This window comes from Haliotis rubra, unplaced genomic scaffold, assembly GCF_003918875.1.
Source record: "Haliotis rubra isolate DU_JTF1 unplaced genomic scaffold, ASM391887v1 Scf415, whole genome shotgun sequence".
Classification (NCBI taxonomy): Eukaryota; Metazoa; Mollusca; class Gastropoda; order Lepetellida; family Haliotidae; genus Haliotis; species Haliotis rubra.
In genome coordinates, this window is record NW_025767097.1 from 928,078 (window position 1) to 945,902 (window position 17,825).

Consider the following 17,825-nt stretch of genomic DNA (forward strand, 5'->3'; position numbering starts at 1 on the left):
CCCTGACACAGTACAGTCTACCCAGCTGTACAAGGGCTACCCTGACACAGTACAGTCTACCCAGCTGTACAAGAGTTACCTCGACATTGTACAGTCTACCCAGCTGTACAAGGGTTACCCTGACACAGTACAGTCTACCCAGCAGTACAAGGGTTACCCTGACACAGTACAGTCTACCCAGCTGTACAAGAGTTACCCTGACACAGTACAGTCTACCTAGCTGTACAAGGGTTACCCTGACACAGTACAGTCTACCCAGCTGTACAAGGGCTACCCTGACATGGTACAGTCTACCCAGCTGTACAAGGGTTACCATGACACAGTACAGTCTACCCAGCTGTACAAGGGTTACCCCGACATGGTACAGTCTACCCAGCTGTACAAGGGTTACCCTGACACAGTACAGTCTACCCAGCTGTACAAGGGTTACCCTGACACAGTACAGTCTACCCAGCTGTACAAGGGCTACCGTGACACAGTACAGTCTACCTAGCTGTACAAGGGTTACCCTGACATAGTACAGTCTACCCAGCTGTACAAGGGCTACCCTGACATGGTACAGTCTACCCAGCTGTACAAGAGTTACCCTGACACAGTACAGTCTACCTAGCTGTACAAGGGTTACCCTGACACAGTACAGTCTACCCAGCTGTACAAGGGCTACCCTGACATGGTACAGTCTACCCAGCTGTACAAGAGTTACCCTGACACAGTACAGTCTACCTAGCTGTACAAGGTTACCCTACCCTGACACAGTACAGTCTACCCAGCTGTACAAGGGCTACCCTGACATGGTACAGTCTACCCAGCTGTACAAGGGTTACCCTGACACAGTACAGTCTACCCAGCTGTACAAGGGGTTGACCCTGACATGGTACAGTCTACCCAGCTGTACAAGGGTTACCCTGACACAGTACAGTCTACCCAGCTGTACAAGGGCTACCCTGACACAGTACAGTCTACCCAGCTGTACAAGGGCTACCCTGTCATGGTACAGTCTACCCAGCTGTACAAGAGTTACTTCGACATGGTACAGTCTACCCAGCTGTACAAGGGTTACCTCGACATGGTACAGTCTACCCAGCTGTATAAGGGTTACCTCGACACAGTACAGTCTACCCAGCTGTACAAGGGTTACCCCGACACAGTAGGTCTGCCTGGCCGTGTTAACACATGGAGCATGTGCTCGCGAAAGCTTATTATGTATATCGACTCAATTAGTTGAATTTACCCTTAATCGTCAAAAGAGATTTTGAAATAACTGGTTCCCGTTGATGAGTACGTGGCTATTGAACACTGGGTTAGAATCCTATATTAATGCATTATTCATATAATGGACAAATGAAGATCCGGGGAAGAACTGATCTTCAGCAACCCGTACTTGTTGTAAGAGGGATCGGGACGTCAGGCTCACTGACTTGGTATACACATGTCATCGTATCCCAATTGTGTAGATCGATGCTCATGGTGTTGATTACTGGATTGTCTGGTCCATACTCGATTATTTACAGACCGCCGCCATATAGCTGGAATAATGCTGAGGACGGCGTTAAACAACAACCAACCAACCATACAATGTTTGAAAGGAGAGGGTGGGTATGTTTTTATGATGATAGGAATTGGTTCTTTTTCAGGTAACAAGTCTTGCATACGAAGATGAACTGTTGAGACACGATGGCGGATTCAGAGAAGCATGAAACTACAGAAGGGGACAGAGACTGTCCACAAACTGATACAGGTTGGTGAAGATTGCCTTACTTCCTGCCTCGTCCCCTTATTGCTTATGTGTTTCAGGACCGCCTCCGTGGTGTAGTGGTTAGAGCGTACCCCCGGAGAGCGGAAGGTCGCTGGTTCGATCCCCGACCGCGTCATACCAAAAGACGTTAAAATATGGTACTTGTTGGACCCTGTCTGGCGCTCGGAATAAATTGATACAACAAGGACTGGTCGGCTTGGAGACAGTATAATGTGTCTGAGTGGGGTATTCTTGCTTCACTGCGGCATGGTATCACAGTGGGCTAGCACTATAAAACCAGCTTCAGTCTTGGCTAGTACAAGCAGCCGCACATACACATACACACACATGCACGTCGTCATATGAGCGAAATATTCTCCATCGCGACATTAAACCCAATTTCACCTCATCTCACCTTATGTGTTTCAGTCAGCCGGTGTTCTAGCACTTGTCCTAAGAGTCCACCTCACAATGCTTCCAGTTGCTCATCCAACCTGCAGAGTGAAGGTTTTGCCATTTACCTTAAAGGGTCGATCGTCTTCTGTAACCTCACACACAGTTTCTCATCACATCGCCAGAAACCACCAATTTAAGCGTCTGGCGCATTTACAGCTACCCAAATTCAGTCCAAGTCTGCCGTCAGTCGTCTAACCCGCTCAGCCAACGCGGCTTCCACAAAATTGAAGTCGGACAACTGTTAGTCTAGACCACGGACGTTGTGTATCCTTTTGATAAGTGTAAATTGGCACGACTCTCACGGCCGAAAGCTGTGAATACACAAACCTTGTGTGCTGGCGATTAGGTGCCTGATTCTGAGGGTGTGGGTTCGAATCCCAGATGGGGCTCAACCCAACAAAAGTACTTGAATTGTACTTAAAATGTAATCACCACATATAACATGTGTTACACCTTCTTTGCTGGTCTACTCGCTCCCGCCTGCATCCAGCCTCACGAATCCACTATGGCTCTCCACGGTAATTGCTCCTTGACTTGAGGGTAGGGTGCTTCTAGAACTGTTTGTTCTTGCACATCAAGTCTCCCAGACACATCTGCGCCTCTAGGCTGATATCCCGTCTTGTAGATTCTATGAACCGTACACAATCATTCTTGAATATAAGTCTTACCTATTTACATACGATCATGTTGCAGTTGTGGAAGACCTGTCTGATGTGCCCAGTGTGTCCTCTGCTCTTGTCAGTGACGTGACCACACCAAAACAGGTTGTTGGCAGCAGTGGTAAGTGTGTTTGTAGCAGGTCGATGGGAAAGCATGGGCTCACATGTACAGGTTACAAGATATACAACAATCCTTAGAAACCGTTTAAGATATCTGGTATCAAAGATGTGAAATTAATTCCGTTATCGTCTACCCTTTAGTAATGGATTATGGCTTTCCTGAATCTAATTTATTGATAGGTTAGTCGAGCTTCGGATGACCTGGACTGGTCGAAACGTTATAACTTAGAGTGCTTATAGGTATATCCTTTTAGCACGGGTTAACCTCATTGGTCATGTGGACAATGCGCCCGACTTTGGATCTGAAGGTCCGTGGTTCGAATGCCAGCATGGGAATACAAATGGCTTCTACACTTGTATCAGTAGAGTTGAGTAGTTCTCCATGAAAATTTATTCATTACGGGTGAGCTTCTGAACCTATGCTGTTTCTTCTGGATCCAGGAGCCCAGGGATCAGTGCCAGCCCCCAAGGATGACTCGACAGTGCCAAAACAGGTTGAAGGTAATAGCTTACCGATATATCTTGACGTACTGACTTGTGTGACTATTTAGGTTGGGCCTTACTACGAAAGAAATGAATAATGATAATTAAAATATTTCGATAACTAAGTACTATTCTTTTGTATATTTATAACTCCTGTAAATACAGCATGTATTTGTTCCTGACTGTCGGTGTCTGGTGTATCAGGATCTGCTACAGTGTGCATACTACTGTTTTCTCTTCAGATACTGGAGGAAGTATACCCAGTCCCACATGTGCCACAGATGACCAGACTCAAGCACTGCCAAGAGCAACGGTAGTAGCTCTTAAACATCCTAGCTTTGACTCATTTTGTACCATTTTTCATCAATACTTATACACATGACAAAAAGTACCGCAACGCGCATAATTTTTAACCCCCAAATGATGAAATTTGTGTTCATATCCTAATTATGCTTGTTTGTATGATTATTTGACCCTTTGGGTGCACCATACGTTGAATTTGCAACGATCAAAGGCGAGTACCACGTGCAACACTGTGTCCGTCATTATACACTTCTTACAGTTAGATAACTTTGAAAACCAATTGATTTCGTTATTGAAAAAGCGAATATCGTTCCTCCTAATATGACAACTGTTCAAAGGTTGCAAGTTATGGTATGCGGAATACTGGAATGTCATTGAGGGTTATTGTAAGAGAAGTTGGTTGTCATCCATCGACTCTCAGCCGATTGGCCAGAAAACATCAGCAAACTAATGACGTCAAGGACCATCAGGTCACGAGACACAGCTTATTGAGGGATTCAGCCCTTAAAGGGATACAACGCTTTTCAGAATCCCAAGACTTCATCCGTCCATGTCAAGTGGCATGTTAAAAACAGATTGGCTTATACATCGATGTTTGTCCAACAGAACGGTCCGAAATCGCCTATAATCGGCCGGGTATAGTTCCAGACATCACATCAGATGTCCGTAGTTATTCCCAGAGCACAAGTCAGCTCAACTAGCTTGGTGTCAACCTCGAAATCCCTGGAATTTGAGGTCATAGGGAAGGGTCCACTGTTTGAACAACACAGAAACAGTGTTTATTGTCGATTTCTTACGTCAAGTAACAGCTCTGCCTTGATCCTCAAGACGTCCCGATCTCAGTCCCATAGAGCTTGTTTTGGACATTATGGGGCACAGAATACCCCAGAGAGACTCTCCCGTACAAAACCTTGCCAAAAACCATGTTATCAGCACTACAAAATCTATAAATTCGTTTTCACGTTAGTTTATCTGAAGGGGCGGTGGGGTAGCCTAGGGGTTAAAGCGTTCGCTCGACGTACATCAGCCCCACATGGTTGAAGTCCAAGTCTGTTGCTGAAAGCGGTGTAAATCCAAAACTCACTTGCTAGTTTATCTGAATAAGCCACAATTTTTCATTCTTTTATGTACTCAGAGTGTAATTTAAACTGAGGTTTAAGTTCCTTTGCTGTGGGTAGTGGGAACATATTGATTCCGTGATAAAATATGGGATGTTCCGATACATTTCTCCATGTGTATATTAGATATGTCATATTTAATTGAAGTAAAAAGAGGTCATGCCTCCAATTTCTTGTCTCTTTTGCAATACAATGCAAACCACATAGGTTAGGCATAGCTAGGTTATGTAGAACTTCGGCGATATCACGAAATATTGCTACACTGGTGAGTGAGTTTTACATCTCATCGGCAATATAACAGCCAAATAGCAAGTGTTAACAGGATATTCAGTTGAAAATATCTGTCGACAAGATGCTGGAATAATAAGGAATATCATAGTTCCAGAAAAGAAATTATCAAAATTTAGAACACAGATCGTCGTAAACGTTGACGTGTGTGCTGCTATCTGATATGTTTATAATGTTTATCCATGTGAAAGAACATTCAGTAGATTTTATAATTTTGATCAACACGTTTTCCCCCTATATTTGCATGTCAATAGATACTTGTGACGTGTATTTATGGTATGTGGACAACATATGTCTTTTCCTGCACATTATGTAATACCCTAACCGGGGCGGTGGGGTAGCCTAGTGGTTAAAGCGTTGGCTTGTCACGCGGAAGACCCGGGTTCGATTCCCCACATGGGCACAATGTGTGAAGCCCATTTCTGGTGTCCCCCGCCGTGATATTGTTGGAATATTGCTAAAAGTGGCGTAAAACTAAACTCAGTCAGTCAGTCAGTAATACCCTTACCAATGCTTGATGAGACTTCTGTTTGGTTTCAGAACGCCTCCGCTATTCCCCAATCACCCAAGAGCATTTACATGGTTGGATGCACAAATATCCAGCTTGAACTAGTCACAGGTTGGTACATATAAGTTGTATGCTTCTCTCGAGGGTAATACGGTCTGATGTACAGCTCTTTGTAGCAGTGTCACCCGACCCGGTAGGCCGTATTTATCTTACCGCCATGTTAAATTTCCACAATATCATTTTATTTATTTTAAAGATCGCTACCGACTATGACATGTAAACAAAATGGCGTCTGCCCCTTGACTGGATTTTTTAAATCAGTGAAACATTCTGACAAGGTTAACACTGCTATAAAAATGGTTAATTATGTTTAAGTTGAATGTGCAGGTATAAAATAGTTTAAATACTGAGTGAGTGAGTTTAGTTTTACGCCGCACTCATCAATATTCCAGCTGTATGGCGGCGGTCTGTAAACAATCGAGTCTGGACCAGACAATCCAGTGATCAACAGCATGAGAATCGATCTGCGCAATTGGGAACCGAGCCTGACCACCCGATCCCGTTAGTCGCCTCTTACGACAAGCATAGTCGCCTTTTGTTGCAAGCATGGGTTGTTGAAGACCTCTTCTATCCCGGATCTTCACGGGTTAGTTTAAATAAAGCAGTGAAAGTCGGTAAAATAGATGTGTACATAGTGAACTCAAAAACAGCTAATCGAACGGTTTTCGAACTCCGGACACTGCATGCGTCATATTATGACGTCATACGATTGTTAGCGACACAGCTTCTCGGTGGAGAGTTTGTCGGTTACCGTGGCAGCTGGTAACATTTTTTCCAGTTGTCACCCTCCTGGGAGGGGTGACACGGAAACTTATTAAAGCGTCATTGACCAATGAAATTAAAGTATTTTACATGACGGTAAGATAAAGACTAATGTTTGATTTGGTCAAATCCAATTTTCACATCACTATTTTCTTTAGCTCAGAACTACATGACTGGTGAACAGTCAAACACTGTTATGTCCAAGTACGTAAAAACCTCAAGTTATCTGATGTTCGACACAACCGTGGAATGATAACTAAAAAGGAATACGCCAAGACTATTTTATTATTATTATTATAGGATATTTATATAGCGCACATATCCAGGCAACTAGTGCATGCTGAAGGGGCTGGTATTTTTTCCCTCGATCAATGGATGTCAGTCTCAACGGCACATTGTATTATCAATCTCAAATCCCTGGAGAGTTTTCAACTTTTGCAGACACTAGGCGCACCGACTTATTGTGGCTTTCCATCCTAACGAGGTATCAATTCACAACTGGTAGGACTGGGACACATAGTCACAGTACTTTGTCCAAGTTTACTGCACGTTGCTGTACCCGCAACTAGGTGTTTGCACATATTCATGTGGCCACCATCTGGTCATATATCAACGGATTCGTGGGTTCTTCTAAGTGCACAGGGTTGTGTATTGTACACTAGGGGTTGTGACAACAATGAAAGAGTCTGCACACAAGTTGACTCTAATTAAAAGGTTTTTACACCCGGTCACAGGTGGGCTCGATCCCGACACCTCAACCTCGCTGGATCTCTAGCCTGGCGCCCTAGCCAGCTCGCCCACTGCGCCACCAGCTCGCCCACCACGCCCCATCTCGCCCAACATGCCCCCATTTTGCCCACCACGCCCCCATATCGCCCACCATCTCGCCCCATCTCGCCAACGGCGCCCCCAGCTCGCCCACCGCGCCCCCATCTCGCCCACCGCGCCCCAATCTCACCCACCGTGCCACCATCTCGCCCACCACGCCTTCATGCGCCCAGCTCGCCCACCGGGCCCCCAGCTCACCCACCGCCCCCCAGCTCGCCAACCGCGCCACCAGCTCGCTTAACGGGCTCAGCTCGCCCACCGCGCCACCAGCCCGCAAACCGCGCCACCAGCTCGCCCACCGCGCCACCAGCACGCCCACTGGGCCACCAGCACGCCCACGGGGCCACCAGCACGCCCACCGCGCCACCAGCTCGCCCACCGCGCCACCAGCTCGCCCGCCGGGCCCCAGCTCGCCAACCGCGCCACAGCTCGTCAACCGCGCCACCAGCTCGCAAACCGCGCCACCAGCTCGCCCACCGCGCCACCAGCTCGCCAATCGCGCCCCCAGCTCGCCCACCGGGCCACCAGCTCGCCAACCGCGCCCCCACCTCGCAAACCGCGCCACCACCTCGCCCACCAGCTACGCCCGCAATACAGCGCCACCAGCTCGCAAACCGCGCCACCAGCACGCCCACCGGGCCACCAGCACGCCCACCGCGCCACAGCTCGCCCATCGCGCCCGCGCCCAGTAGCTCGCAAACCGCGCCACCAGCTCGCCCACCGGGCCACCAGCTCGCCCACCGCGCCCCCAGCTCGCCCCCACCAGGCCCCCAGCTCTCCCATCGCGCCACCAGCTCACAAACCGCGCCACCAGCTCGCCCACCGCGCCACCAGCTCGCAAACCGCGCCACCAGCTCGCAAACCGCGCCACCAGCACGCCCATCGGGCCACCAGCACGCCCACCGCGCCCCCAGCTCCCCCACCGCGCCCCCACCGCGCCACCACCTCGCCCACCAGCTCGCCCACCGCGCCCCCAGCTCGCCCGCCGCGCCACCAGCTCGCCCACCGTGCCCTAGCTCGCCCACCGCGACACCAGCTCGCCCACCGCGACACCAGCTCGCCCACCGCGACACCAGCTCGCCCACCGCGACACTAAGGCTGAACCTTTACTTTGAGACAATCATGCTAGAGTTCTACAAAAGGTGTGCAGTTCACATACATGATGTATATTTTATTATGATCACTTATGATATCATTGTCCTGTACCTATATTTCTTCCTCATATCAGGTTTGGGAGGAACGAACCAGCAGGCCATAACAGTGAGTTGTATAATATACTCAGACAAGTCAAATACTTGCTTCACTAAATATACTCCACAAGTAAACACCTACTGCTGGGAGCTCCTGACCCCATGTGTCGCAAACGTAATGCATTTCTAACTTCCTTCATAACTGGTGAAGAAATCTGAAAAATATATAATCAGTTAGAAAAGGTGATTCTTTAACTGGACTTTCAAAGGCGCCAAGCCATGCTATTCCACCATAACAGTTTCTTATGTGACCAATAAACATAAGTTATCTCTGTCAAAACAAGAAACCTAAAATTCTGGAAACTTGTATATAGACTTAGAACTTCATCTCAGAAGGAATCTATTTAATCCCGATCCTGAAGAGCTAACAAACCACTTCACTTATATTTGTAGCATTACATGAAAAATATCTTCTACGAACGCTCTGCAGAATTCTTCTAGGCATGAACCTACTGTCAGGGAGAAGATAATGTACATACAGAAGTTTTGAAATAGGTTGCACATAGATAGACTAGTTGCTTAAACGGTTAAATAATTAGACGTTAAGCAAGTTTGCCTTCATTGGTCTCTAGAATTATACTGAACCACAAAAGAAACGTCTTGCAATATTTTGTTCTTACAAGGTGGTGTTTTTATTATGATTGCACCGTTTTGTTAACATGTTTGTCAATCCAAATTGACAGTTGTAACCAACATCAGTGTGTTTTCTGATGAAATAGCATATCGACCAAACGCACCGAAAAAGGCAGACATGGTAAAAGGTTCCATATGACATTCGTGAAAATGAAAGTGCACGTGCATGTCGTGACAACCCTACCAATGAAAGCGAGTCCCAAACTCGCCTGATATAATTTTGTTTTGACACAATCTCCATGCCACGACCTACGAGAGATCAGAGGAACCAAGTCTTTGGACCATTGCAAGTTGTCCAGACAGCACAGAGGGTAGCCAATCATTTTAATGTTCATGTTAGGACAATCTACCGACTACAGGTGGGCAACCTTCAGTAACATCACAACGTCAAGACCGACAGATTATGCGCAACCATCTGCAGGATCGCTTCCCCAGGGCGACGGAAACAGCACGCCAGACCATTGGGACCTATCAGTGCCGATACAGTGAGTCGATGTTTGCGTGGAAGAAACCTCTGCTGTCACAGATTATATCGTAGTCCTGTCCCCACCGCTCATCACCGCCAAAACTGACTGCATCGAAATTGGCGTTATCGACAATGGAGAAATGTGCTTTTCTCTCATGAAAGCCGAAATTGTGTTCCTACAGTCGATGGCAGAGTGAGAGTATGGTGAAGGCGTCTGGAACTGTTTTCCAATGAGCGTATTGTTGAAAGAGACTCGTGGGGTGGTCCAAGCATCATGGTGTGGAGTGCAATAGATCTGAACCAGTTAGATGACACCGTGGTGTTCTAGAATCCGGGTCCAGGATGAGGAAATGAAGTGGCAGCTGCTTGCTATATTTACCAAGTCATAAGACCCCACGTTGTACCACATTTTGGACGTTACAGAAATCACATCTTCCAGTAAGACAACGCTCGTGCCCACACTGCCAGAGCAACATTGGACTTCCTAAGACAACATGGCATCCAAACCCTACAATAGCCTGCACTCAGTCTGGATTTAAATCCAATCCAATAGATTCAAAGAAGACTGAATGACCTCCAACCAAGGCTGACAACTGCGGCTGGACACGATCAGGCATTTTGCAGATTATGGTCCCAAGTGCCTGAGGTATTCATCAACTGGCTAATTCATTCCATGTACAGAGGATGCAACGCTTTCATACATGCCCATGGAGGCCACACACAATACTGACTTAGGGCTATCTCAATGGTACCATGTTTGGTGATTTTGTTTGTGTGAACTCTAAATGTGATTTCCGGAAATGTCTTAACAATAGTTGTCAAGTATGAACTCAATCCTCCGTTTTGATTTTCAATTAGAGCGAATTATAGTGTGTGCGTTAAGAAACCGCTATCGGTGCGATATTTCCTTTGTGGTTCAGTATATTTCATACCTCACGGTTATGATAGAACATGTTCTGAAAATATACTGAGTCAAAAAAGAAACTTCACATTCTTTCTTCAGGGCACTATAAAAGAACAAGAGATGGTAAGATGGTTAAATTGTTATTATTTCATTGCTGAGATCTGTGTGATGTACTCCATACACTGACAGTGCCATATTCAGTTCCATTAGGCTACACCGCCCTTCCAAAGCATGGGTATACAGAATGTCAAGTCACAAGAATATAAATGCGAAATTTCTCAGTTCAATATCGTGTATGGCCGCCCGCAAGATTCACCACTGCCAAACACCGCCTCCTCATCGACCGCCTGATGGTTGTGAACACGTGGTTGGGGATTCTGCGCCATTGCTCTTGCAAGGCAGCGCCAAGTTCCTGCAAATTCTGAGGTTGGTTCCTAAGACCACGAAGCCTTCTCCCAAGTGCATCCCAAACGTGCTCTATTGGATTAAGGTCAGGGGACCTCGATGGCCAGTCCATGACGTTGATTCCAGCGTTTTGAAGGACATTTCGTGTCAACATCGCGGTATGTGGAACTGTAGACTTGGGCCATGAGCCGCCATGAAAGGAACGAGTTCAGGGGTGAGCACCTGGTCGCGATAAGCAGCAGCTGTGAGGTTTCCACGGATGACCAGAAGTCGGGAACGGTTGTCCCCACAGAAAGCACCCCACTCCATGCAACTTCCGCCCCCGAATCTGTTGACTTCCTGTACACAACATTGGGCATACCGTTCACGACGTCGTCTCCAGACTCTATGCCTGCCGTCCACGAATCTGAGGGTAAACTTGGATTCATAGCTAAAGACGATTCGATACCAGTCTATCTGGGTCCATCGGAGGTGACGTTGGGCCCACAGCAGACATTGACTTTGATGAAACGGCGTCAATATTGGCCCACGATATGGACGTCGAGAATGGAGATTGGCAGCCCGCAACCGATTTCGAATGGTCTGTGAGGACAGTCAACCTCTAAACATCTCAGCCCTGGTTCGTGTAGCCGGCAGAAATCTGTCACGTAGTTGACGTAGGACGATCTGACGGGCTTCTGCTCGTGACGTCACACGTGGACGACCCGACCTTGGGCGATCAGAAGTGGTGCCAGTTTGTTGCTCTTGCGACGTCAATAAGTGATCTTCCCGCTTGCAACATGCCAACGGCACGTTCACGTTGCACGTTTAAAAGTGTTTTTTCAATTCTTGAGGCCAATGCAAACACGTGCATATGAAGAAAACTTCGATGCGAAGATCACGTGATCGACTGCACGTGCTAAACCTGATTTGGCACTAACGTCATTTGCACGACAAATGGATGGGTTTGAGTGGGTTTTGCTAACATTTTTCTAGAGTCGAAAGATAGGGATCCCATTTCGGATACATAGATGTATCATCAGAGAAAAATTATTCATTATTTTTCAAATAACATTTTGTGTAATTTCTTTTTTGACTCAGTATATTTGTCATGACTATGATCCCCTTACCCCCAAATCTAAACGCGTTACCTGATGTTCTAGTTCAAAATATATTATATTTTATGCATAACTGGGGTGGTGGGGTAGCCTAGTGGTTAAAGCATTCGCTCGTCTCGCCGAAGACCCGGGTTCGATTCCCTACATGGGTACAATGCGTTAAGCCCATTTCTAGTGATATTGCTGGAATATTGCTAAAAAGTGGCAGGCGGGCGAGTGAGTGAGTGAGCGAGCGAGTGTCCTGCTGTTTTGTGAGATGATACAGTCATGTACTTGTCCCATTCAATACATAAATACATATCCAGAATTCTTTACTAAGCTGGAATAATCTACTTCCCAGAAGCATCCATATAACTCTTTACTTCCGGTCTAAATGTAAAAACACCTCTGCGGTCATCTGCTGAACGTAACAGGAACTATTGAGTAGAGTCACATATATGGTTCCAAATGGAGTACTCTGCCATATATATATATTCAGGTAATGATATCCTATTCAGCATTCCTCCTAATCAACCTATGACCTTTTCAATAAATGTATTAAGATTTGTTATGTTTTATATTGTTGTCAACTATAGATCTCAGTGGTTGCCAATGGTGTGGTGTTCTTGTGTTCTAACATATAGCTAGAAGATAGAGTATCAAAACCCATTTCATAATGAAAACAGTCCATTGTCAAGGGATTTCGAAAACGTCAAAATCATGTTTTGTTCAGTGAATCATTACCTAACAACGATGATACCAGATTTATTTAGGTGAGCCTAGCCTGTCCCACAAGTGGTACCCATCACAGACACATGCAGGAATCCTAGAATCTAACATAAAACTAACTGTTGCCATTCATTCTTTTTGTGAAAAAAAGCCTTATTTGTGTAGTAATGTCCCAGTCAATTTGTATTTCCAGCCCAAGTATAGACCAAATTGTGTTCTGACTGAAGGGGAACCGCTCAGCATTGTGCTTGTTGGTAAAACGGGTAATGGAAAAAGTGCCACAGGAAATACAATTTTCGGGAAACATCAACTTTTCAAGTCTTCTCCTGGCACAAAATCTCAGACAAAGACGTGCCAGCTTGAACATGGACTTGTAGCAGGACGAGAAATATATCTGGTTGATACACCCGGTAATATGGATACAAGGCATCCGAAAGAAAACTTGCGGGCGATTGGTTCTGCTATTTATATGTGTCCAGATGGGTATGATGCTGTACTACTCATTCTAAGATTTGGCAATCGTATGACAGAGGAAGAAAGAAATGCTGTTCGTGAAATACGAAAGCTCTTTGGGCAAGACATATTCTCCAAATATGCTGTGATAGTGTTCACATATGGCGACAATAATGAAAGTGAAAAACCATTTGCAGACTTTATTTTTGAAGATGCTGACGGTTTCTTACAGAATCTGATCACTGAATGCGAACATCGGGTTGTACTGTTCAACAATAAATACGCTGAGGCTGCGTCGGAATCGTTCGATCAGGTGTCAAAACTTATGGAAATCATTGACCAGCTCAGGAGATGCAACAATGGCATAAAGTACAATAATGACTTTTTTAAAGATGCCAAGGCGTTGCATTTGGGAATAGAGGAGCTTGACAAGTCTTTGCGCGAGCAGTTGTACAAAGAACAGGCAGAGCTTGTTGAACAATTGCAGACTGACCAAAAAGCCAAGCTTAAGAAAGGAGAGACTGAGAACATTAATAGAATGAAAGAGATCAAAGAGCAACAGTTTTTAAAAGCTGAACACTTTGGGAGGAGGTTGAATGATATCATAAAGAAAGAGCAAAATGAATCTGAAACAAAGTTGAGGGGTTCACTGTCGATGTACATTGAACAATGGCAAATGGCTTGGGTACAGGAAGTTGAAGATATTTGTGAAAACAATGAACGAAAGTTTTCTGCATTGCTGGAGAAAGACCAAGAACTGAAGTTAGAACTGGACACAGAAGAAGAACTTACAGCATTATTTGCTTCAAGCGCTGACAGTGATGGAAGCTTGAAAGAATGTTGGAACGAATTCCGGGAGAAAGTAAATGAAAAGAAGACATCCAACATGATGATGTGGGACAGTAAGGTACACGAGGTGTTTGGCAAAAAGGTTAAAGGACTGAGGGGTTTCACAAAGAATACAATTTCAGAATTAGAGAATGAGTGGTTACAGGATATGGATCAGAGAAGTGCTGAACACCTTTCAGACACTGATAAGCTCATTTCTGAAAAGAAAGAAGGTGTCTTGGAGAGAGTGAAGGCCATGTTTGAGGCCAAAACAGACCTGGATAACTGGAGGGACGAAATAGATACTGTTCAGGATGTCCAGGAGCTACAATGCAGAAACAGCATTACTGATATTCTCTCTGAAAGAAAAGGACGAATTGAAGAAATGATCAATGAGATACGTAAACGGAATGAAGAAGAATGGCAGAAAAAGCTTGATGCTATATGGAGTGACAAGTACAAAGAAATGCAAAAGTCATTGGTTCAAGAGAAATATTACCGAGAAGAAAAGTGGAAGCTCGACACACAAAAAGAAATTAGATCATATTTGACTGAGATACAGGCTAGGTTCAAGAGAGAAGTGAAGACTAGACAGATTGATGACATAATGACCACGGTCCAACAGAACATGACATGTAATCGGGAGCTTCTACTTCAAAGGCTATCAGACACATTGAGAAGCGGAAGCCACATGTATGAAGAAAAATGGAATGAAACCACTGGAAGCCAGACTCTTCTTTCAATGAATCTGAAGATTGAGGATCGATTGCAGCAGTCTATGATGCAGAACACACTGGAACAAAGACACATATCCATGGACAGATGGAGAAATACAGCAAGGACCACTACTGAGCGTCAGGCAAGAAAATTTAAACAATGTTTGAATGACATATACTGTGACTCCAACAGAAAGTGGACACAAGCGTTGAAGAAACATTATTGACCCAAAGTCAGTCATGGGAACAAAAACTGCGCCAGGTAAATCAAGAATATGATGAAGGTATGAAGAAACAGATTGATGAAACGCTCAAAATAACCCTTTTAAAGCGGAAGGAATTGCTACATGACTTCACTAAATATGAAGAACAATGGAAATTAAACCTTGAACATATCAGGTATGACTTTGAAACCAAATGGAATGAAATGATTAAACCACTTTCCAGAAATGTTGATTTCAGGATCGGCGAGGAGGATATAATCAGGGTTAAACAGGCATTCGAGGAAAAGATGTACCTCCATCAAAATGACCAAGAACAGGAATGGCTTGAAGAAGAACAAAACCTGGTTGAAAACATGACAGAAAACCTTAGGAAAAGGCTGTCAGACATGCGAGGCGCTCAGGAGGAGCAAGACAAGGAATGCATGGAGGCTGAAATACGCAAACACACAGCAACCTTAAAAAAGGAGATGGATATGTATGTTGAAAAAGTATACAAACACTGGCGAGATGTTTTTGATGGTGGCATGGAGAAGAAACTAAGGGACATAAGGCATTTAGTTGCAGGGTACCAGGCAGCAAACATGAAAACTTGGAAAGAAGATGCTGAGCGAAACGTCTCTTGCATCATTTCAAACTGGACTCGGGAAATGATGGACATACTGAAAAATAGGGAAAGTGAGTGGAATCAGGCCATCGAACGGCTGTGGTTAGAGAAGGAATGGCAACTGAAGATTGAGCTAAGGACCTTGCAATCCCACTCTAGAAAAGAGATAGAAAGTATCACCTCCAGAAAGCTGAAGGTATCTTCTGAGGAACTGAACCAAACTCTTAAATGTAAACGCAAACACTTGGAGGCGATCTGGAGTGATAATAATATGAAGGACCTCAATACCATGATGAAAGCGGCTCTAGACAAAGCCAAACTGGCTTCAGATCAGATGATGCGAGAGACAATTTATGAAATCACGTCCAAAAGAAAACTTGAAGAGCAGAGATGTGAACTAACGATAAAACACGAGCGGCTGACCAGTCAAAGGAAGCAACTTGACGAGAAATGTCTACAACATTTTGGCAAAAGGTATGCAGAGATGAATGCTTGTTTCCCAGTCGAGTCCTTGGTTCAGTTATCCACAGGACAAATAGTCTCCCTGTCAGAGGTCAACATAGGTGACAGACTCCTTTGCTGTGGTGAAAAGGGCATGCTTGTGTACAGCCCAGTGTATCGTTTTGGTCACAGACAGCACAATGGAAACAATACATTCGTGGAAATATCAACAAAGTCAAAGAAGCTGAAAGTTTCTCCAAATCACCATGTGCACATTGGAAAGTCTGTCTGCAGGAAAAACACTAAAGCTGCAATAGCTATAGAAGTTGGTGATGCTGCTCTTGTGTTAGGGGAGGAAAGAAGACTGGTATCCGAGGAAGTCCTTTCTGTCACCTTGACAACTGGAAGAGGTCTGTGCGCCCCCTATACATTGTGTGGAACCATAGTGGTTGATGGAATGCTTGCCTCCTGCTATGTGGACCGTGTTGCTCCTTCTCTGGCGCACAAGCTTCTGGCACCCGTTAGAACTTGGTACAGACTGTTTGCTCCAGGTGAATCTACTACTGCAAGGAAGATGAGTCCTGAACATGTTTGCTTCCCGAGAGGCCCCTGCTCCATTGCAGAAGAGAGAACTGTCAGGAAAAACAAAGGGGATACAGTCATAAAAGGTGAAAGTTGAGGTAGATGAGTTTCTTCCTTTCATTATCTCTCTAAAATTTAAATGAAAGGAAGTATGAAAATTATTTCTTTAAGCACCGTTAAGTATTCGATTTCAGGCAAATCTTGTGACAGCAAGCGCTTACCCTTTTCGCGACCGTCGTGAGTCAAAAACTGATTTCCAGATATCCATTTATATAATTTTAACAGCTATGTTTCCTTTACACCGAACAGAATTTATTTCTGAGAATAGTTGTCCTATATTTACTTGGGCTGAAAACAGAAAATAACTAAATGCTTTGTTCCATTATACCTTTCAGCATAACTGTTAACATGTGAATACATGCCCTGTAATGTATCTGCCATAACATGTCTTTATACTTCATATCCACTCCATAAATATGTATTTAAATTGTCTGACTTTATATATTTTCTTTATTGTTTGTATTTCAGATATCTGATGATAACACACCTTCTTGAAGTTAAACAAGAACGTCCTGGAGAATCCTGAAGGCTAATTTCATTGGTGTATTTACCACATATTAGCTACCTGCATGTGAAATATGAGTGAGTGAGTTAAGAATTAACGTCACGCCGGCAATATTTCAGCCATATCGTGACGAGAACATATTTGACATTGAAATGGAACATGTGTATATTATATAAACCTGTCGTCAAAGGACAGTGAAACAACACGAATATCACAATTAGAATTAAAACTAGCGTGGAAAGTTAAAACTAATAGCACTATTTGGACAATACAATATAAAAACAGGCTATAGATCGCCAACAACTGAAGGTAGATCACCATACTAGGAACCATGGGGACTTACAGTACCTTTCCTACCTGCATGGACCCTAGTTGGATTTACACCATCCCTTCAGCTGCTGGCGATTGTAAGAAATGTTAGCCAAAAATAAAATAACAAGAATACTACGTTTAAAAATCCTGGTTAGTTTAAATTGACTTTGAAAATTTGGGGACTTACTTACCTGTGAAATAGGAATCTGTTTGTATTCAAAATGGCTGTCAATTATTCTGTAGTCAATATGCATATGGCAAATTACAAAGAACGTCGCTAAGGCGTCATTTGTATTTCATTTCATGTGACTTGTGTG

At 44.6% G+C, this 17,825-nt stretch overlaps 2 protein-coding genes across 3 annotated transcripts in view; both read left to right on the plus strand.

Annotated features, from left to right (window-relative positions):
* Positions 1 to 15,089, plus strand: part of LOC124288324 — a 36,171-nt gene extending 21,082 nt beyond the window's left edge. The window contains exons 2-9 of the mRNA XM_046724832.1: positions 1,635 to 1,738; positions 2,165 to 2,242; positions 2,885 to 2,971; positions 3,412 to 3,471; positions 3,696 to 3,766; positions 5,703 to 5,781; positions 8,549 to 8,580; positions 12,977 to 15,089. Coding sequence (XP_046580788.1) covers positions 1,675 to 1,738; positions 2,165 to 2,242; positions 2,885 to 2,971; positions 3,412 to 3,471; positions 3,696 to 3,766; positions 5,703 to 5,781; positions 8,549 to 8,580; positions 12,977 to 15,007 — 2,502 coding nt within the window. The 5' untranslated portion in view covers positions 1,635 to 1,674 and the 3' untranslated portion in view covers positions 15,008 to 15,089. The remainder of the gene's footprint in view (positions 1 to 1,634; positions 1,739 to 2,164; positions 2,243 to 2,884; positions 2,972 to 3,411; positions 3,472 to 3,695; positions 3,767 to 5,702; positions 5,782 to 8,548; positions 8,581 to 12,976) is intronic.
* On the plus strand, positions 14,983 to 17,289 carry LOC124288325. Of its 2 annotated transcripts, none has more exons than XM_046724833.1 (2): positions 14,983 to 16,729; positions 17,160 to 17,289. In XM_046724833.1, exon 1 carries the CDS (start codon positions 15,067 to 15,069, stop codon positions 16,726 to 16,728), a length of 1,662 nt encoding a protein of 553 aa, XP_046580789.1. In that variant the 5' UTR covers positions 14,983 to 15,066; the 3' UTR covers position 16,729; positions 17,160 to 17,289. The 2 variants fall into 2 exon arrangements, with proteins under 2 accessions (XP_046580789.1, XP_046580790.1); XM_046724834.1 differs by having other exon boundaries at positions 14,983 to 16,717.
* The last annotated feature ends 536 nt before the right edge of the window (positions 17,290 to 17,825 follow it).

Coding starts and splice junctions, on each gene's coding strand:
- LOC124288325 (XM_046724833.1), top strand. CDS start 15,067: ATGAAGAAACAGATTGATGAAACGCTCAAAATAACCCTTTTAAAGCGG.